A 22,529-nucleotide genomic window follows, 5' to 3' on the forward strand; every position below is an offset into this window, starting at 1 on the left:
AAGAAGAAAGCCAGGTGTTTCCAACGTTTTTAGGAAGCAGTGAACATCACGTGGAAGAGTGGAAAAACAACTGAGAATAGGGGTTGCCCACTGTGCACATGGCTGCCTAAAGGTCCAGTTGTAAGACGTATTTGAAAGAAAATTTGGATGATTTGCAATTTCATATTTCTATTCCTGAATATGCTTCATAAAATGCAATCATAATTTAAAATAAGTTATTTTAAATGATCGATCCATTGTTAATTATGTATTTTACCTATTATTGTTTAACATTTGCTCTTGGCAGTGTCTATTGGTAGTTGTGATTGGCAGTTTGCTCTTTCTTAAAGAAAGAGAATTTGTTAATTTTTGCTAGCCATCTGAAGTACTAATTTTCTTGCTATGAGACCTACAAAAGCACCCTTCTAACCTCTCACTTTTAATGATCAGCCTTAAATTAGGTTGTAGTTCATTTTTAAGCAAAATGAGAATGAAGAAAGGAGGTATGATACCTAAGGTGGGGCTAACAATTAAGTAAAACATCATTATGGCTAAACATCTTATTCAAGTTCCTACACAGAATAAGGAAGGCTACTTGGTTTTATATCCACCAGAAAAGCTAGTGTGAGAAGTAGGTGGACATGACTAAGTACACGATACAGGGAACATCTTACCTGAAGACCTATGGGACCAGGAGGTCCTGGGAAACCTCTGGCACCCTCGTCACCTTTTTGTCCAAACATCCCCTGCTGACCTCTGGGACCTGGCTCACCATCACCTCCCTAGAGTAGAATAATGAAAATGATCACAAACTGGAAAAATCAAGATTCTGATATAAGTCATCATAAAAATATAGCTATTTCTAATTTAATCAAAGATGGTCTATTTACAAGTAACCAAGTAAAAGGATTAAATTTCCACTGTCTACTATAAATACACCATTGTTTGCGGAATTTACATTCTTTGTTTCTGGAGTATGGTTGATTTTTATTTTCTCATGTATACCAAAGGATGTAAAAGCTGTCTAACGAAGGGGAAATGAAGTTCAGAATTTATTACAAATTAAGTACTTTCAACTGGGTATTATTTTTTTCAAATGAAGTCATAACATCTTTTGTTTACAAAGATCAGCTTGGTTAGCTATATTAGATTATTTAAACTTGATTCAATATTAAACGTACAAAACTCATCACTGCACAAAATCAACTGGTTATGTGACAATTCATAAATTTAATCAGGCAACTGTGAGGATATAAATTTGCTGAACAAGAAGAGTACTTACAGCAATTCCAGGGGCACCAACGGGACCCTGAAGACCTGGAGGGCCAGGAGGACCCTGGGGTGATATAAAAATAAGTAATTTTGCAAGTGAAGACAGAAGAGCCTCAGCTATAACAGCACAGATCATTTGGTTGATCAAAATCTATTATGCAGGGGCGCCTGGGTGGCTCAGTGGGTTAAGCCTCTGCCTTCAGCTCAGGTTATGATCTCAGGGTCCTGGGATCGAGCCCCACATCGGGCTCGCTGCTCAGTGGGGAGCCTGCTTCCCCCTCTTTCTCTGCCTGCCTCTCTGCCTACTTGTGATCTCTGTCAAATAAATAAAATCTTAAAAAAAAATCTATTATGCATCTTTACACTTCTATGGAGAAGAAAAGAAGCCTTTTGCATTTAGTGCAACCATTATTTGTTTTACTTCTTGACACTCAGACTTGCGTATTTGCAATCAACTTTAAATTGCTAGTTATTATTTAAAGCACTCTCATCTGTAATGTGGATATTTAAAAATGGATTTTTATGTTAAGACACTGAAATTTCACTTTTGAAGCTTTTCAAAATGCCAGATTTCTTTACTGAGATGGGCATGAGTCAGAAAGAGCACTTAAAAGATTTGTCTAGGGCGCCTGGGGGACTCAGTGGGTTAAGCCTCTGCCTTCAGCTCAGGTCATGATCCCAGGGTTCTGGGATCGAGCCCCACATCGGGCTCCCTGCTCAGCAGGGAGCCTGCTTCCCTCTCTCTCTCTGCCTGCCTCTCTGCCTACTTGTGATCTCTGTCTGTCAAATAAATAAATTTTAAAAATCTTAAAAAAAAAAAAAAGATTTATCTAAACATTATCTTGTAAATGAATATTGGGATTGGGGGATTCTATATAGACAGAATGTCGTGATATATGAAAATCTGCATCTCCTTCCTAGGAAAACATGTGCAAACTTAGTTTATATATTAAATATATCAGAACGCCTTCTTTTGAGCAATAGATTTCAATACGTTTATGAGTCTTACATGCATAAATATTTCTTCTTAACTGCCTTTTTTTACATAAATAACTGATCAGTCACTATAAAAGATCAGAGCACTGAAGAAAAACAGTCATTGTTCGTAATTTCTGCCACCTGTTGGGAAAATGTACTTAAAGATTCCGAAAGCAGGGTTCATAGACCATCAGGGTACCTGAGACGCATTCAGGTTTCCACCAGGTCAAAATCCTTTTCATAACCACACTAAGACATGGTTTCTCTTTAAACCACAGGGATATATGAACTCATGATGCAAAAGTGTTGGAGGGTAAACTTGCTGGTGACTTAGTCTCACTGTGAGGCTTTCAGGGTTGGAATTATTACATACCTTAAACATCACATCAGAAAGAGGTTTAACAGAATTGACTGAATAGTTGCTGAAGAGGTAATTTGGTACAGATATTATAAGTACGCAGTACTATGGAAAAATATCCGTGGTTAACAACAACAACAAAAGTGTTGAACGTATAATGCCCCTCAGCAAGAACTAGGAAACTCACATTTTCTCCTTTGTCACCCTTGCTGCCCTTCTGTCCCGGTTCACCAATTTCACCCTGTATTGGAAAGATTTAAGTTAAAGTTTATTTCTAATATGTCGTGCCTGCATTGTAACTCATCACTATTATCCCATTATTAAATCTTACTTTAACGTAAGTATGTGCTTGTGTTTAATGTCATTGTTTAAAATGTAAAATCCTGGGTTTTCTCTGCTTCTCTTTTTTAGTGTTGACTAATACATAGACAACCAAAAGTCAACTGAACTTTGAGGAATAGTGCAACTGGATTTTTAATTCACAAAATCAATTTTGTCTCAAATATCATCACTATAAACTGATAATGGAAGTACATTGATTTATACAAATATATAATTACGCATTATCAAAAATTACTTAATTTTTTTCTCCCGGTCTTCAAAATGCTAAAATGTCGCACATTATCAGACTACTGGTTCATAAATTGTGTTATGGCATTTCACAATATCAGAAGACATTAAATTCATACACTTAACAACACAGCCCTACATTCAGACTCAAGAGTTTTAGAATCTTTATTTACATGTTGGCTAAAAGAAAAGCAGTATTAGCAAACAGGTATGTGACTCATTCTTAAGTCTTCCTTTCCAATATCCACGACATAAATCCTAAGTATATACAAATAATTAATTTAATTAGTTTCACATTTATTTCAGAAGCTATATATTTGAAAATAAATGAGCAATTTTGGCACCTGCTATTCCCCCACCCCCCACGATTGTTTTTGAGTTCCCTTTTTTGGTTTAGATCTGACATACTATTTTGTGGATAGATAGTATTACACTAAACTGAAACTTTCGAGCACATGGAACATGTATGAAACTTTGAAAAAGCCATCTTAAGATTTGTTATCTAATCTTCAGAAGCATTAAATCTAGGATTCTTGAGAAAAAAAATTAAATTTTCACAGGAGGTACTAATATGAATAAAGAATACCAACCTTGTCTCCATCTTCTCCAGGGGAGCCCGCAGGCCCAGCAGGTCCTGGGAGACCCACAGGGCCTTGAACTCCATCTCTCCCAGCGGGACCTTGGGGACCTTTTTCTCCCTGTATTGAAAATCCAGCAGACCGTTACTTCGCTGTAAGAAACCTATAAATTAGCTATTTATTACAATTTTTAAGTGTAGCTACAACAGTCATACTCTGGGTTTCATATTAGAAAAAGAAATTAATGTTACCAAGAAAAGGTATTTTCAAGTAGCAGATGATGACACAAAAGATCCCTACATTCTTTCCTGGCTAAGAATACCATCCTCGTTAACGTTTTATAAATCTCAGGCTATGGTCCACAAAATAAACATTCAACTTAGAATTTTTCCTTCAAACACATATTTTCTAATCAAGTATTGCATATTGATAAATCAGATGCTTGATGTTGATGAAAATTCACTGAGCTTTTATTCTTCTTTGGTGAGGTTACTGAAATAGCTGGGCCAAAAAAGTCATAAATCATAAATGATGCATTTGCTCATATTCCCGGCTTTATAATATGCTTTATGCATCAGCTTTTTCTCTTTTTTAACAAATGTGTCAAGGATTTTCCTAGATTTTTATATTTTAATTCATTGCTGCTTTTACTGATTCAAAATGATAAAGCCATTAGTTTTCTTTATTTTTTGACAATGGCATTATTTTCCCGTTTTTAAATTTACTTCTATCATGTAATTAAAGAAAATAGCTCCTAGATAATGATGACATTATTTTCCATTAAGAGTTCTTTCGGGATTCAAAATAAATTATTTCCTGAAAGTTAAGATTCCCTCAGTTTTGCGTAAGGTATATATATATACCCGATTGCTCTCAGTGACTCATTCTTCTCGTTCCAGGGTTTGGGAATCTACAAGTCATTAGCTTCTGGCTTTGTCTTACCCTTCTCCCAGCATCCCCCTTCCCTCACCACTTACTATCCCTTCACAAGGATTAAGTTTTATCTGTTTTATCTCCTGAATGTATTTACTTCATTTTATCTCTACCACTAACACCTTATCCCAAAATACCAGTAGCCTTCTTTTGAAGGGTTGAAATAAACTTTTTTTCCTTTCTCACATCTATTCTTATCTCCAAACTATTCCCCCTGCCGTAACCAGGGAGACAATCAGATCATCTTACCAACATTCTTCAGTCAATTTACTTGTTTACCATTCCTAAGATAAAGACCACACTGCTAGTGTGGCCTGCCATTATCTGCCTCCTACTACCTGCCCAGCAGCATCTAGCCTCTCCCTGCACTTGCTCTCTGCATTCCAACCCCTCTAGAACTTTTTTCAGTGAAAGCTGATTCCATGACCCTCTTGTTACTTGGCGGGAGGATGCCTAGGAGGACCCTTCACCTAGATTATTTATCTTCATCTTTTACATTCCATCATCCAAGGGAAAGACCCGATTCCAACTCAGTTCCCTCTGTTGAACAAGCTGACATACACCAGTACATTCCTTTGTATCACTAACTGGCGTTTGTAATTATATACATAGTGATTCTTTGCTTATTATCGAATTGCCCCATCAGACAATAAATCGTATGAGGGCAGAAACGATGTCTGTTTTTGCATTCCATTGTATCCCTTTGTCCTGTGACCCAGAGTAGGCACTTAGGGAATATTTGTTGAGTTATTAATGACAACAGAAATAACAACATATCCATAAAACAAAGTTAACTTATAAACTACGATTTATTCATTTCCTAGATTCCATATGCTCTTCTTTCAACACTATGCCCTAATTATCATTTAAGACATACCCCTGATGTCACCTTGGAGACTTTTTATTTCCTTTAAATCAAATATTACAATATCTCAAACCTATTTATACTCATAAAATGTGCTGTGTTATTCATAGTGAATTTCATCATTTTAAACATATCAGCTGATTCAGATACTTTTCCTTAAATTTGGATTTCCTTTAGAGCCTAAACTCCAAAAATCGATTGTCTTATACAAGAACATCCGTAAATAAGACAGAGTAATTCCTATCTGCCTTCATTACAGTACACACGATCTCTAGCCAAGAACCACCTGCCATTTATTTTTTCTGATTCTGGTCTGCGTGGAGTCAGGAATAATCTTTCAACTGCTCTGCACCACACTAAGTTTAGATTCTTCATTTACAGCTCCGCAAGATGACAAACTCTTCCTCTGTTATGTATGCATCTCTCGGCATGCAATCTACAGGACTGTCAGAAACATCATCCATCTTTCCTTAAGCAGTCTTTACTTCATCCCTTCTACCTTTTTCACTAATGTTAATGGCTGAATCTCAGCTTAAAATTTTGATAGAAGCAGCTACTCATCCCCATATCCTATGTTTGACTTGGCATGATCTTGCATTTTGCCTGCATCCTTATCCTCAACTTTTATTATAATTTACTGAATCCATCCCTCCTTATTCAAAGCCAATTTATGCATCTATCCATCCTTTTTTACAACTCTTGTCCAGACTTAAGATTATGGTGGTTCACTGAAGACTTATTATCACAATTCTACAAAGTAATTTAGGACTACAATTTCATCTAATCCGCACAAAATACTGTGGTTATCTTCTTTTCAGAGACATTGGGATGTTAAATAACTTTGTCAAAATCATGAAGTAAACAAATAATAGACTTGAATTCCCAGTCCGATTCTGACTGGCTGAAGCTGGCAACCCCAGTTTACTCTGACACCCTTAACTTCCTTAATCCTCACTGACACTTTTCTTTATTATTTTCTTATTACTTTTTTTAAAGATTTTATTTATTTATTTGACAGAGAGAGATCACAAGTAGGCAGAGAGGCAGGCAGAGAGAGAGGAGGAAGCAGGCTCCCCGCGGAGCAGAGAGCCCGATGTGGGGCTCGATCCCAGGACCCTGAGATTATGACCTGAGCGGAAGGCAGAGGCTTTAACCCTCTGAGCCACCCGGGCGCCCCTATTATTTTCTTATTATTAGTTAAGCAGACAAATGTGCGTCATCATAATAAGAGGAAATGCATTCAATTCTCCCTGTACTTCTACCTACTGCCCCTCTATTTTTTAGCCACATGGCCTACTGGGTTGCTCCACATGTACCGATCCCATTCCTTTATCACCAATCTTCTTTTGAATCCCACTAAAATTACCCAGAGGTCACAAATGGCCAACAGGCCAAGTACCCATCCCTCTTTTTGCTTTTACTCGGCTTTCAGTATTCTTGATCTTTTACATCATTGAACAAAGAAGACTCTTCACTCTCAGGCCTATATGATGGTGTGCCCTGGATATATTTTCTATCACTCATGGGTGCTTTTTTTTTTTTTTTTAAGAGTTTCTATTTAAATTCCAGTTATTTAACATACAGTATAACATAAAGTGTAATATTAGTTTCAGGTGTACGGTATGGTGATTCAGCATTTCCATACATCACCCAGTGCTCATCATGACATTGCCCTCCTTAATCCCCATCACCTGTTTAACTCATCTGCCCCCCACCTACCCTCTGGTAACCAACAGTTTGTTCTCTGCAGTTAAGAGTCTGTTTCTCGGTCATGGGCTTTTACTCTATCTCTCTCTTACTTGAGTCTTTCAAAATGCCCACCATTATGATTTCCCCTAAAGGACAGTCCAAACCTTTATTCCCCTGCCTCAATATTGCATCACATGGGAATTCAGCAATATACCTCCTAACATTGCTCTTATTCTTTTTTTTTTTTTTTACATTGCTCTTATTCTAAATAACTCAGATTCACAATCCTGACACTGATTGATTAATTTGGAGATAGAGATTAGAGCACAGTTATTGCCATAAGTAAGTCATGTGGATATTCCCAGCTCTTGTTTTGCATTTTCTTCCTTCTAGGAAGGTGGGTTGGTGGTAAAGTTAGCCAAGGACTTGCCTTCCACAGACCCCCATCTTATCTATTTTTTTTTAATGCACGACTTAGCTTACTAATAATTATATAATATTTTTATAACACAAGTTGCTCAGAGGAGTTAAGATCCCAAATTTATACTTGGATTTAGGAAGAAGTAAAAGACTGCACTTAACATATTAACTGCACATAACATAACTTAACATATTAGCCAACATTTTCATCAGTTTCGTCAATTTTTTAGACCTCTGCATGGAGGTCTATGGGTACCCCTAACACTTGTATAAACATTTTATGCTACTATCCCTAAATAGATAACTCCTTCAAAAATATTAACTATTAACTAATACAGTGCACTGCACTTAGTTCTTAATAACTATTTGTTGAACAAAAACAAAAAAAAGAATAAACATCTTGGAATTTTTGTTGGTGGTGGGAATAATTGAGAGAGGACAAATGGGCAGAGAATCTCTTTCCCCTTCTTAGTCATTGTGTCATCAATCACCAGTGAAATCCAAGCCCAAATCTTAGCTCTTACAAGGAAGGCCTTTTGTTACTAATATCTCCTCTATTTCACAAAACTAATTTCTTATTATCACTTCCAGAACTTTTCCATATTCTTTTCTTTGATTCAAAATTTTCCTTTTTTCTTCATAAAACCAAGGTATTAAACCACTTTAAAACGTAGTATTTCAATATATTATCTTACAAAATCCTTGACTTCTCTAATTGGTATATTTCCAGTTTGTATAAGAAGAAATGTATATCTTTTTATTCTATATGCTTTCTTCACTATGTTGTGCCAAGATATGGGTACCCTGGATTTTTGAGTGAACTTGTATGAGAAGGCCTAAGTTTGTCTTTTCCATCCCTTTCTCATGCACATCATTCTATAAAAGTTGGTGGGAAGTTTGTATGAAGGGGCAAAGAATAATTTTTTCATAGTTGTTAACATCTCAGAAAATAATGTCTACATTTTCAGCATACTTACTAAGTTGGAAATATATTGCTTTAAAATTTTTCTCAGCAATTAAATGTGTTTTCTTTTTGCACCAAAAAATCTATCTACAGGTGGTATGGCCCCATTCTAATATTTCTGAAAGGTAATAGATCACAGAGAACAAGCATTTTAATTGGGAAACATTTATATAATATCACAAACGGTAATAAGAGAAAATGCATGGACAATGAAAGCAAGCTGCTAAAAATAAAGTCTTAGTAATGAATCAATATTTTGTAAATTATAGCTTTAAATTAGGTTATATATATTAAGACTTAAATGTGTAAAAAGTATTGAACTCCTATTTTTATGTATTATGGTCAACCATTTCATCCACATTCATTGAATGAGTTTGTGTTTTAACTTGGAGGATGAGAATTTTTAAAGAAAATTAACATGATTAAATCAAAAGCAGAAACAGAAACCAAGAAGAAATCTTGACAAAGAAACATAAGCCTAATGGATACAATATAACCTACAATCATTTAAAAATAAAATTTTTAAATCCAATAGATATAAGATAAAATAACTGGTTAGATGTTTCCCATCTCACTCACTGTAGATCAAAACTCAAATTACATGAGAAGGGCAGCCACTTTCTGTGGGTTTCATATACAGACTTTGGAAATACTGGATATGAAGTTGTAATACAAGAGGAGTGAAAAGTGCATACTTTTCTAATATAAAGCAGCAAAGTATAGTTTTAATCAAAACTCCAATTTTATTTTTTAAAAGGAGCAAAATCAGAAGCCTTTTACATTAATAATATCCAACTCCCTCACAGGTCTTAGAGTTTCATAAAGTGTGGGAAAATGTCATCTTATTTAATTGAATTTGAAATTTTCTCTATTATAAATATAAAAAAATGTGTGTTTATATGCCAGGCACATATGCAGAGAGAAGGCAGTGGAGTATGAAGAGCTAATATCCTTGAATAAAAAGTAATAACTTGTGCAGAATGGCAGTATAATATATTTTCTCCTTGAAATTACTTACAGGAGCACCTTTTTCTCCAGCTGGACCAGGAGGACCCTGGGGGCCTGGACGCCCTGGCAAACCAATTGGGCCAGCTGTACCTGCTGATCCACGTTCTCCTGGTGAGCCCTAATACATAGGAAAAAGTATTTTGTTATTAGTGATGGGAAAAAAAGTGATACTGGCTAAGAATCACTTACTTCATAGTGGAATCTTAAAGCATAATAAATAACGTAAAAGTCACTTTTAGACAATTGGGAGATCGCAAATGGAAAAAGTTGTGCTCATTATTTGAATGATTAATTTGTAGCCCCAACATTAAGCACAGATACTGAAGTTAGGAAAATATTGATAAAATGAATAATTTTAATTTGTATATCCTTAATATTTTACAGATATCATTCTATATTAAGTGTTCACAACTGTTCACAATGCTTTGTAAGACATGAATCCAATAAATTACTTATATGGTTTTCTCCCTATATTATTACAGATTGGCAGAAAAATTTTCTAGACTAATTTTTCTCAAAGCAATTTCTGGGCCTCACTTCAAAGTTGCTGAATCACAATTTCAAAGTCCTAAAAATGAGTTCAGAAATTGTCACTGCATTAGACTACAAATATAATTTTTTTACAAAATAAAGTTTGATAATCACTATCCCAGAGTTTGGACTTTCTCCCAGAAAAAAGGTCCCTAAGTTTATCTTAGAGTCTGACAGGGGTCTTTGGGTTTTATTAAGAACACTGCTAATATAATTCATATAATTAGATATGTCCAATTGAGTTTCAAAGAAGATGCCATATATTTTCAACTAATTTGCTTTAAAAAATAGCTAATATGCAAAATTAAAAAAATAAGTGTGATACTGCCTTCATATTAATTCCATCTATGAACAATTTAAGAAATCATTATTTAAAGGAAGAATAAAAGAAATGCAAACACATTTATTGAGTCATGTAAAGCTCAGTTATAACCTATTTACTATGCCCAATTTTATTTAATAAAAAAATAACAAGAATTTTGTCTTTGAATTTGAATTAGATTCCTAGATGGGTGGTTAAGTTACAATTTAACATTTTCTTTCATGATTGACCTAAATCTGAAATATTAGAAAATAGGATTATTAATAGTTCACCTATAGTTCTTCTATATGTAGAAAACACCATTTCAAAACTCATAGTAGAAATGACTTATAAAAGCTGGAAAATATAATATCTTAACTTTTACTTTCTAAAATTATACTTCGCATATAATTGGAAATCTTTTTATTATACAAATATGAATTACTGACTTTGTTCTAATTTATACTTTATGAGGTAGAGAACCAATTACGTATAAACACAAGAACAATGATAATAATGACAATTCATACTGACATAGTGCTTGACAATTTACAAATCCATTTCACATTCATTTTGTTACTTTATTCCCACAAATGCTCCATAGAGTTGATAGTGCAGTTGTAGCCCATTGGTTGTAAAGGTGAGAAATGTGTAGCTGGTCATAATCATGTAGCTAGTCAAAAGAAACTTTGCCCTTGGGCTCCTCCTAGTGCTTTCTCTACAAAGCCACCCACTACTTCTCTTTAATGGAGACATCAGTGACTCTGGGGGTGTATGTGGGGGTGTTATTTAATCAGAAATTCTTTAAATTCAATTTTATTGAAATATTCATTGATTACAAAAATATTTATTACTCAACTTCCTGATACCATTTTTTCCTGGCTAAATACACAAGATACATAGAATAGCTTTTATTTAACCAGGTATCTGAATGCTAACACAATTAAAATGAATTAAGAGAGTACAGATTCAAGACTACTGGTAATAATTTAAAAGTGACACTAGAAAGAGTGATTTTGTATTTCATTCTTTTTATTTTGCAACCACTGTTGTAATTGTTTAAATTTTAGGGTATCTTAAACTTAAGAGAGAGAAATAATTTGGAGAAACTTTACTAAAAATATGTTTAAAGAAATCATGAAATTTAGACTTGATATAAACAAAAGTGGCATTTTGTACTATAATAAGTATATATCTAAAAACAAACCCAGGAATTGCTCCTCATGTTGCATAATAATTAACCAAGAACTGTGTGAAAATTAAATTTTTACCAATTACATATTTCAAATACTAAAGAAGAAACAAAGGGCAGTTGCCTGAGTGGCTCAGTGGTTTAAGCCTCAGCCCTAGGCTCTGGTCATGATCTCAGGGTCCTAAAATTGAGTCCTGCATAGGCTCTCTGCTCAGCGGGGAGCCTGCCTCCCACCCCCCACCCCCACCCTGCTTGCCTCTCTGCCTACTTGTGATCTCTCTCTGTCAAATAAATAAATAAAATCTTTCAAAAAAATTTCAAAAAAGAACAAAGGAAAATTATAGTTAGTATTTTTTTAGGTATTAAACATCTACCTTTTGTCAAAATGTTTTTCTGAAGCCTAATCAAATATTTTTATGGAAAAAAGTCAACTACAAGTAGTGTAAGTGTTAACCAGGTAAAGACTGGATGAATGATTTCAGAAGCCAGTGCAGAAGAGAAAAATAAGAATAGAGTACTCTAAGTGTTTTTGCATTCAAGAGGAACTGCCATACAAGTAAAAGGAATGTAAAGATTTATCTCCATTTATTAGAGAGAGGGAGGTCAGAAGGGAGCCTAGAGGTTGAGGTTGAAGGCAAGGAGGAGGGAGGGAGAGAGAAGTGGGTAAAAGGAAGGAGCAGCAGAGAGACAGAAGAGAGGAGGAGGAAGAAGAGGGAGAAGAACAAGAGGAATAAGAACAAGGGCATGCTGAAATTGAGAGAAATGCAAAGGTGTTTTCTTAATTACAAAGAAAAAAAGAAAAAGTTCAGTAAATAAAGCACTTTTTTTTGGTAATAGAAAAATATCAACAATAAACAGTATACGATGTGACATCCCTCCATATAAATCTCTACTTATCTGAAAAACTGGTGTATACATGATTGCATTACATTTCCGTTTTAACATTTTAATTGTAAAATCTCAAAAAAGGATTACTACCCATTAGTGTTATCAAATCTAAACTAAGCATCCAATTTAAGTGCTGAGATACTTTATTTGTAATTGACTATACAAAAAAAGATGCAATTTTGATTTGTCAGGCCATGAAATCTTTCTCTTTAATTCTGTATTACATTTAAACCCCAACTGTTGGAAGACTACCAGAGGAAGATGTCACATTAGACTGTGTTAAGGTCAACAGCTAGGAAGCCAAAATGTATATTAAAAAAACTTATTATTTTCCAATTATCAAGCCTATTAAACAATTATTGTGCTAAGTACTCTCTGTATGCAATATAATCTAATTCTAATAGTTTGCTTTTTCTTCAGAAAGAGGCCATAAGGGCCTGATGTGCCATGATCCATACAAAGACTTTTTTTCTAAGCACTGAGTATTTCATAAATAAATGGTGAGAAAAAAAGAATCCCTGATTGTTCGTGCCATTATAATTCATATTTATTGTTCTAAATTTTAGTAAGTGGAGAAACATAGCCATTTAAGACCAATTTTCTCAGAGTGAGCTCCTATTTATTGAACACCCTCTAAAATAAGAAAACCTGAAAGAATTTATGGCAATAGGTAGGTCCTTTGTCCAAATAGTCATTCTCTATCATTGATATCGTTCCTTTAAACTTCGTTAAACAATTCATTAGCATCTTTGCTTTTTGTCACTATTGCTTACAAGTTGACTTTTAATTTTCAACAACAAAGAATTGTTTTCAGTTTTGGGAACTATTTAACACGTGTGGGACTTTTTCATTATGTTCCACCTTTGGTTTTAGAACCTCACTCTTCTTTCTTATGTACAGAACGTGAAACAGTTTGGGTTAATGGTTCTTTTTATTTATGTATTTATCCTTGAAATTCCCACCAAAATACTCATATACACACACTAGGAATTTTTTTTTATTTCATATTTTAGTATGTAACGTGCAAGTTATTTTCTCTTAATACATCATATCTCCCATTGTCCCTTTAATACAATATGCCTGCTGTTACCTCTTAGTGGTTGGTCACTTTTACATTCTACCTTGGGAAGTCTTTGGTCTTTTCCTGTACTAGTAAACGTTTAGGCATTCTTTAAGCCCTGTATAATAACCATCTTTTCTAAAAGTTGCATTATTCTGAGAATTTAAATCATGAGACATCCTTCTAAATATTCCTTACACAACTTACTATAGATTTTCTACCATTATTTTCTGAAGGAATTAATGTAGGATTTGGCCTGAATTTTGTCCTGTAAATATCTCCACGCTTTCTTCATTGATATTTCCAAAGCATAAAACATTTACTATATGCATCCAATAATTATAAATAGTAGTAATAAATATAAGAACATGATAGTAGAAGTAGAGATATGCACTGGTCTTTCTACAAATATGTGAACATGATAGATAAGTTAAAAAATTTAGGATCTACGGGGCGCCTGGGTGGCTCAGTGGGTTAAATCCTCTGCCTTCAGCCCAGGTCATGATCCAAGGGTTCTGGGATCTAGCTCCGCATCGGGCTCTCTGCTTGGCAGGGAGCCTGCTTCCTCTCCTCTCTCTCTCTGCCTGCCTCTCTGCCTACTTGTGATCTCTCTGTCAAATAAATAAATAAAATCTTTAAAAAAAAATTAGGATCGAAATGTATTTATGTGTAGTCAATACAAATTTCCCAAATTTGTGGGAGAAAGAGCATCATTTGAATGTATTTCCCTAGAAAATGTGGTGTAAAAATTGACAGAACTATGTATTTCCTTAGCTGGATACACTATGCTTGACAAGTTATATGAAAATAACTAATAGCTTTTACTTAAGTAAGGAATGCTTATTAATTTTCCAGCAAAGTATGTTTAATATTTAAAATTAATTAAAATGTTCTTATATATCAAATAGAGAAAGAATGCTGATTTGAATCAATGACAATGTTTATAGTTTGAAGATATTATATGCTATTTTTTATGGCAGAGCTTAACTATTTTAATTACTCCCTTGGAGCATTCATAAGATTAAATTTCAGATTGTCATCTTACTTGTGGAAACTGCATTAAAATTAACAATAAAAACATATTACTTTCCTGCAGTTAAAATACTGCTCATGATCTTGTCACAGCTCATTAACTTTGAAACAGTGGATGAAAACAATAAGAAGAGACTTTTTGGGTGTATATTTGTGCCCTAAAGTATAACTGTGATTTCTTTTTCCATTAGTTATTTCAAACATTCTGTAAGTCTAGATATTTTTAATAACAGCATGGTCTGCAATGATCTTCTTTTATACTTCTAAAAATGAAAAGTGAAAATCGCTGATGATACCTACCTATTAAGCAAATGATCTTATAAACACGCAAATCTTTTAAAAATATTCCCAGGCCAACTTTTAAAAGAATGAGCCTTATGAATTCTTTAGTTCTCAACTGAACCACTAGAGAAATCTCATTAAAAAAAATAAAAATTTAAAGCCTGTATTAAAAAGAGAACCCATCTGCACATTCCACAAAAAATATAGTTAAAATTTTTTTCTTGTGACACTGACTGGGAATACAAAATATATTGTGGTAGGTAGGAGCCCTTGAGAGACTCACGATGGACATGAATTTTTTCCCCATACAGGTAGACATTTACAGTGATAGAAAGTATTGCATAGCTCTATAGCTGACTATAGTAAAGAGCAGAGAGCTTTATAATTGTCACATAAATAAATATTTACATTTTAAACAAATACATTTGAGTTTACACATAGATTAAATGGATAATGATCAGCTCCACAAGGGTAGGATTTTTGCTTACCTTTTTCACTGACCTCCAGAACTTTTGAGTAGTTACTCAAACATAGCAGACCCTAATAAATGTGTCCATATTCCAGAACCACTAACATTCCCATCTTGAGCAAATTGATTAACTACTCAAAGGCTCACATTTCTCAATAAACAATAAACAATAAAATGGGGACAGAAATAGTCTGTCCTCAGGTTTTTGTGGTATTTAATGTGGTGATACCTCCGAAGTTCTTTGAACTATGTCTATTTTAAAAGTATGAAAGCAACAGATCTTAGAGAACTGTGCATGAACATCCATATATTTCAAAAATAAATATGCAATTTCAAATGAGTGTAGAAGTAAAATTTTATAGAAGAGAAAACTAAGTTCCAGAGGTTTACATGGTATATCTAAGGTTATACTGTTAAAAGAAGGGTAGAGAGTTTTCCACAGAATATCTTTAATCCTAATTTAAAATGTTGGTATATTCACCTTTTACACCAATGACGAATATTTTACACATCAGAAGTGCCTAACTGGAAATAACTCACAGAAAAATAGAACCCATAGAAATATCATTTTCCCACCCCGTGATTTAAATAACAATGGGGACATGGCAAATTAAACGTTTTCCAAAGGTATTCAGTAGGTTGTCTTTTTGTTTTATTTTTTCTTTGCTGTGCAAAAGCAAAGGCAGTAGTATATGTTGACTTGAGTGAATTATAATGACTATGATATCATAAAATACTGTTATTTATTCATTCATTCATTCTGTTACTTTAATACTAAATATTAACCACTACAGGTTACGTGTTTTCAACTGAAAGGTAGACACATAGTTGCTTCTAAAAGGGAGAAATTAGCATTTCTCTCTATCATTAAGTAACTATATTAACTTTATCTTAGCTTAATCCTCTTCTACAGCCCCTTCCTCTAAACTTTACAGTGAAAATACAAGAAGGAATAGTATCAGTTTATGTTCTTGGAGCAGAGAGAACAGTGTGGTTATTTCTTTAACTCTTCTCACACAGGAGAGCACACAGATGCATAGTTCCTGTTATTTTCACTAGGTGTTTCATATTCTGAAGAGTATTTGTAAAGTAAATGAAAGTGGTAAACAGAGGAACCACCTCATCAACATTCAGTTAAAAGGCAGCCCACAAAGAGAGAAGTTTTATAGAAGAGAAAACTAAGATCCAGGTTATATGGTGTATCTAAAGTCCTACTGTTAAAAGAAAGGTGGAGATATTTTTCCACCCTTTTTGTATTTAGAAGCATAACCAGAATTTTTTAAAAACAAGAGCTATTCAAGTAGAAGGAGAAAAAAAAAAATCTGCCCTTTCTTTTAAAGTCAACTTGACCTTCATGACAAAACAAATTGAGGAAATTCACACTCCCCAGATTACATGTATTTTAGATCATACAAGCCAAAAATTCTGATAAAATTATCAAGCATTACCAGAATTTAAAGCATAAATACTGAATAATTAAGTCTAACTCCTGTAATATCTCAATCTTTGGTCATTGATCCCCACCACCTCTATACTTTGCTCACCCCTGGTTGGATGTCATAATAGGTTACCTGGATTCCAACAGAGAAAATGTGCTCTATCTTAAAGAGTATAGTATATGATGAATTAGTCAGGAGATATAATACTGCTTAGAATTTATCTATTTCCTGGATCAAGGACTAGGTAAAAGCCAGTAAAAAGAAGATACTTTGGAATAGGGTATAAAAACGAAACTAGGAAAAAAAAAAAAAGAATTATGAGAAGAAAGACATATAAACTCCTAAGAAAGAAGTGACAAGAAAAAAAAAATAGCACATAAAGAGGAAAAGAGAGTCAGAACAATCTGGACATTGTCGTGAAATAGAAGTCATAGGATAGGGGTAGAGTATGTAAGTCACAATTTTAAAATCTTGGACATTTCCTTTTAGAAGCTAGATGTCTGGCTCCCTCTCATACATTTTCTCCATATCAACTCCTACCACTCTCAGGGGAAAAAATGTGATTGTAAGAAAAGAGGTTGTAAGAAAATGTAGGTGCTTTTACTAAATGCACCGTTCTATTTTAATCTCCTTATTTTTAGAGAAAGAACTATTGGCAAGAAGGTGGTTTCATATCAGAAAAAAATACACAGAGGAGAGATTATTTAGGGAATGCATTTTCCTTGATTTTGTTTCGTGAAAACGTAGGTGGTAGGTACAATCTGAGAATTTGTTTGCATAATACGTTTATATATATTTTGTGTTTACATAAATACAAAAAGTTTACTCAAGTTTATGTTCAACCTGTGAGAAAAATGTTTCACTGTCTTCCTTTCTTTTTTTCAGTCCTTTGTTGCTTTCTGCTTTGTCTGTGTGCATCGAGACATCCACTTAGTGAGTAAACCCCCCGAGATTAGAAAACATGCCTGTGCTTCGATTGGCATCTATTACCAGCTCTTGTGTACAACATCATGCATACAGTGAGCACTTGATTTTTGCCAAACTTGAAAAGCCCAAAGTCACAGCACCCTGTTGGGTTCATTTTGTTTGTATTCAGTGGGAGCACGAAAAACTGTTTCTTAATACACAATCACTTCAAGTAGCACAACTTTAGAAAACTTACTTTTCACTGATAAAACTGATTTTTATTTATAGCTATAATTAGAAGATTAAAAAAATCATTGTTCCCATCTCGTCGTCTTTGTGCTATATTTTAATGTATTACTTATTATTTATTAGGTTATTTTATTTACTTCATATCTGTCTTCCTCAGATATTATAAGCTCTTTTTAGGAAATATTTAATGAATCTATAGAACTCGAATGTAATAAACTGTCTGGTATATTCAGATATTTATTTATTTATTTATTTATTTATTTTAGATTCTTAAGTTTATTTATTTGATAGAGAGAGAGAGACAGTGAGAGAGGGAACACAAATAGGGGGAGTGGGAGAGGGAGAAGGAGGCTTCCCGCAGAGCAGGGAGCCCAATGTGGGGCCCGACCCCAGGAATCTGAGATCATGACCTGAGCTGAAGGCAGAGGCGTAACTACTGAACCACCCAGGTCCCCCCAGATATTTATTTAATTATAGTTTTTCTGTAAGAAAAGATTTTGGCAGCTTACAGGGAAGACATAAAATATAAGATAATACAAATAAAAAATAGACAAGAAAAAAAGGGATAGACAAGAAAAGTAGATAAGCAAGTAACTTTTTATTGGCAAAAGATAGAAGCAATGATATTAGTAATCAAAAATGCATACAACAGACCAAGGTTTTTCCTAACTTCAGGCCACGATCTACTCATGGGTTGTGATATCAATTTAATGGGTCCTGTCCATTTTTTATTTAAAAAAATATTTATTTAAAAATTATTTATTTAAATAATAAATAAATAAAAAAATAAATAATTTATTTAAAAATTATTCAAAATAATTATAAGAAGATAATAGATAATATTAAAGTACATCACATGTACTTTTTGATAAAACTGAATTCAGAAAGTTGCAAAAACAGTCAGAAACTGAATTTTTTTTTCTGTTTTTTCAATTGGATCTCAATTTTAACTCCATGATTTTTGTAAGTCAAAGTCAAAAGAGAAATGGGTTTCACAATTCATAACAGTTGAAGGGAAAAAAAAAAAAGCTAGCTAACTGCTCAAGAAATTACAAAGATTTCTAAAGCCATGATTAGTAAGAGATTTCTTCTAAGGATGTTCATAACAAGGGCTCTGCATCAAGCAATCTCCCACATCTTCCAATAGGTCCTTTTGGTTGGTATAACACTACATACCATTGTTTCTCCAAGCATAAGCCAATGAAATCACAGCTGGACCTAGCAGAGTTTCAGTAAGCCCACTTCTGTAGGATGCCACAGCAATGCGACAAAGCTAGCCCGAAGTATATTTCTGACTAAATGGATTATGAATAAAGGGAATGGATGTCAAAAATATTTATAAATAAACAGATAGGCCCAAGGATGGATGGATGACTGAGATACTATATTTTGCTTTGTATGGATCAGAATATGTAAAAAATAGTGTACAAGGTACGTAATTTTGACATATACAAACTTTAAAAATCTCACTGTGAGCAAGAACTGTTAATTGATAAAAGCCCTACTTCGGGCTTTTAGTTTTAGTTCATCAATATCCTGTGCAATGAAGGAATTTATTTCTCTAGTAATCCAGAAACACAAAGTACACCTAGGCTCCTTCAAAATTGTATTCTAGGATTAAGAAACTGAAGATTCAGTAGTGTACTGAAGAAACATCTATAGTCATTAAAGATTCAACTGTACATCTGTTTAAGCAGTTTGAACTTCCATTCATTTAAATTAAGCTATGGTTATAAAAACCACATATAGGAATACAAATACTAAAGCCAGTTAGCTGTGATATTAACTCCTGTAACTTTCTTCCTTTTGAAAAAACACTGTTCACAGCAATAGAGAAAGATCAAGAGGACTGGGAAAATGCAACTGAGAGAGGGGGGGTGAAAAAGTAGAGAGGTAGAGAGAGGGAGAGGTAGGGAGAAAGAGGGAGAGGGAGAGGGAGAACACTTAAGCAGATTCTGCAGAGGGAGAGGTATACATTATCTGGAAATGAGTTTGTGTAATGTATCATGACTTTTTGTCTCCAAAGGACTATGAACTCAGGTAAGTTGTTTACCTTCTCTAAGCTCCAGATCCTTTGCCTTTAAAAATGGAATGATAATATCGACTGAGTCAGGCAGCCAATAATAAAATCAAATAAAGATTATAAAGTTCCTAGCATTAAGAGTTGAAAGAATAAACACTTCTAACATTACTTCATTCCCCTTTCCTATTTCCTTTACCCTTCACATTCTTTATTCACATTCTTCCTGCAGAGAATCCATCACTTTAATATTTTTCTTTAATGTGAATAACCAAAATCTCTACCCCTCTCTGTTCTGCAGAATTTCAGTCCTACACTTTCCATGACTTGGTCAATATCTCAAAGGCAAAGTTAATATAGATGGATATAAACTCAGACCCATCCACTAAAGAATCAAGAAGTTTTACAGGATACTTTTGTATACCTTTGTCCCTTATGATTTGGAATTTCATTATCTCTCACTGAGTGACTAGATATATTCCTCTGATATTTTGATGTCACTCTTTGTTCATTACAAAATAGAACTTGTTATCTTTCGTGCCAAAGACACCATTCCTGAATCCTTGTGTTTACTATCAATTGCAAGGTAACACCATACAAAGTCTTGAATCCCAAAAGATAAGAAATAACATGAACAGCTTTCTGGGTAAGTTTTGGTTTACATTTAGAAAATCAACAGTTTTTCTTTTAAACTTTTCAGTTGGAATAAAACTTTCCTAATCAAACTTCACATGTACATAATTGCTTTAGATGGAGTAAATCAAGGTTTGTTTATAACTTGTTACCAGGTAAAACAAAACAAAACAAAACAAAAAACTTGTTACCAGGGGTGCCTGGGTGGCTCAGTCAGTTAAGCATCTGACTCTTTATTTTGGCTCAGGTCATGATCTCAGGATCGAAAGATCAAGCCCCATGTGGGGCTCCACACTGGATGTGGAACCTGCTTAAGATTCTTTCTCTCTCCCTCTTTCTCCCTCACCCTCTGCCCCCCCACACACACAAATAAAAAGATAAAAAACTTAATACAAACTGTAAGACATCACCATAAACTTCTTTACTATAATTTATAGCAATTAAAGCAATAGCACAAGGAACCAATACATATGAATGATGTCTTTAGTTGTTTCTTTTGCATCAGCTTTAAGGAGAATTTCAATTAGTTGATGCATACAGAACTGGATAGGATATGTGAATTTATTATAACAAGGGTACTAACTCAAAATAAATGAACTCACAGTGAGCCTCTGTGGAGCATTTCTATTAGCAAAGTAGAAAAGCCTGTTAAAATCTCTTGTGACTGCTGAGAGGTTTTGGGTTTCCATGTGGGGAGAGTGTTTTGTCTTTGTTGTTGCTGATCCTGACCAGGTAAAATTGCTCCAGGCATGGAAGGCATCAGTAAACTGTCACTCTCACAAGGACACAAGCTTGAGGTCATCAGTCAGCTTTCATCTTTCCTCACTGCCCACATCTAATCTTAGTAATAAATCCCCCATCCTGCCTTCCTCACGTTTGTTACATCGGCCCTGTCCTTCGACTTCCCATGGACCTCATCACTGGCTCACTCATATCATGACAGTGAGCACTGAGCTTTTATGCTCATCGAGTCTCTCTCATTTCTGTTATATGTTACACCATAATAATGATATTTTCCCTAAACTTAAGTTTTACTCCAAAAGACTGCATTTCATTTTTTTCTCCACTTGCTTCAAAAACTTCAAATCTTCAAATTACTTCAACTTACCATTTTAGAACTTCAATAATCATATGCCATATTATATATCTGCTTTAGCTTTAAATTACATAAATACATAGCAGAGTGCCTGGATCCTAGCAAAAATTCATCTAATTTTAGTCCTTCTCCCAATGTACTCCGCTTTGGTATGATCAGATACTCCCTAATACCTTTTTTTTTTTCTTGCTCTTAAATCATCTTGCAATCTTCTGCCCTCTGTGAAGCCACCTCCTGTAAGACCTTTTCTGCTGCTTTCTCTTCTTTTTCTCCCGCCCTTGCAGAATTGATATTTATTGAGTGTATGTCATTAGGGATTTAATCATCGACTGTCCTTATAGTGTCGTTTAATGTTTAGTGTTTTTCTTTCGAAATGGTTTATCTTAAAGCCACTTAAAGGGATATATTCCATGGAACTTAATTGCATATAGGGAGGTAAGTGGCAATTGCCAAATAAGTGGTGTTGAAGCCAACTAAATAAGCACTAGATCTTCATTTCATATTTAATATGTCATTTTCATGCAGTCAGATAATTGCTGATTACCATTCTGTTGAGTATATCTCTTATATACACTGTGCACCTTACAAATATACAGATATGAACTGTTCCAAACACCTGGGATAGCATTATTTGATTGGACCCTAAAAGATAAGTTTAAACAATATAATCCTTGTAGTCATGATTCAGTTTTCACAGATACAATAACTTGATCTTAAAGTATATATACGTGTTCCTAAAATGAATGCACTTTAGATCCTGAAGTTCTGATTAAATGGATTGCATTGTGCTAAACAAGAGTCTATGCTCAAATGAAAA

The 22,529-nt window shown here is 34.1% G+C and overlaps 1 protein-coding gene across 1 annotated transcript in view; it reads right to left on the reverse strand.

The window, feature by feature from the left end:
- The window catches only part of LOC111143017 (collagen type XI alpha 1 chain), a 203,687-nt gene that overhangs the window by 41,755 nt on the left and 139,403 nt on the right, over positions 1 to 22,529 (reverse strand). The window contains exons 43-47 of the mRNA XM_022496424.1: positions 9,625 to 9,732; positions 3,748 to 3,855; positions 2,775 to 2,828; positions 1,262 to 1,315; positions 654 to 761 (exon numbers count right to left, since the gene is read on the reverse strand). Of these exons, the coding sequence (XP_022352132.1) occupies positions 654 to 761; positions 1,262 to 1,315; positions 2,775 to 2,828; positions 3,748 to 3,855; positions 9,625 to 9,732 (432 nt within the window). The remainder of the gene's footprint in view (positions 1 to 653; positions 762 to 1,261; positions 1,316 to 2,774; positions 2,829 to 3,747; positions 3,856 to 9,624; positions 9,733 to 22,529) is intronic.

The sequence above is a fragment of the Enhydra lutris genome, unplaced genomic scaffold, assembly GCF_002288905.1.
Source record: "Enhydra lutris kenyoni isolate GAN:26980312 unplaced genomic scaffold, ASM228890v2 scaffoldscaffold9, whole genome shotgun sequence".
Lineage (NCBI taxonomy): Eukaryota > Metazoa > Chordata > Mammalia > Carnivora > Mustelidae > Enhydra > Enhydra lutris.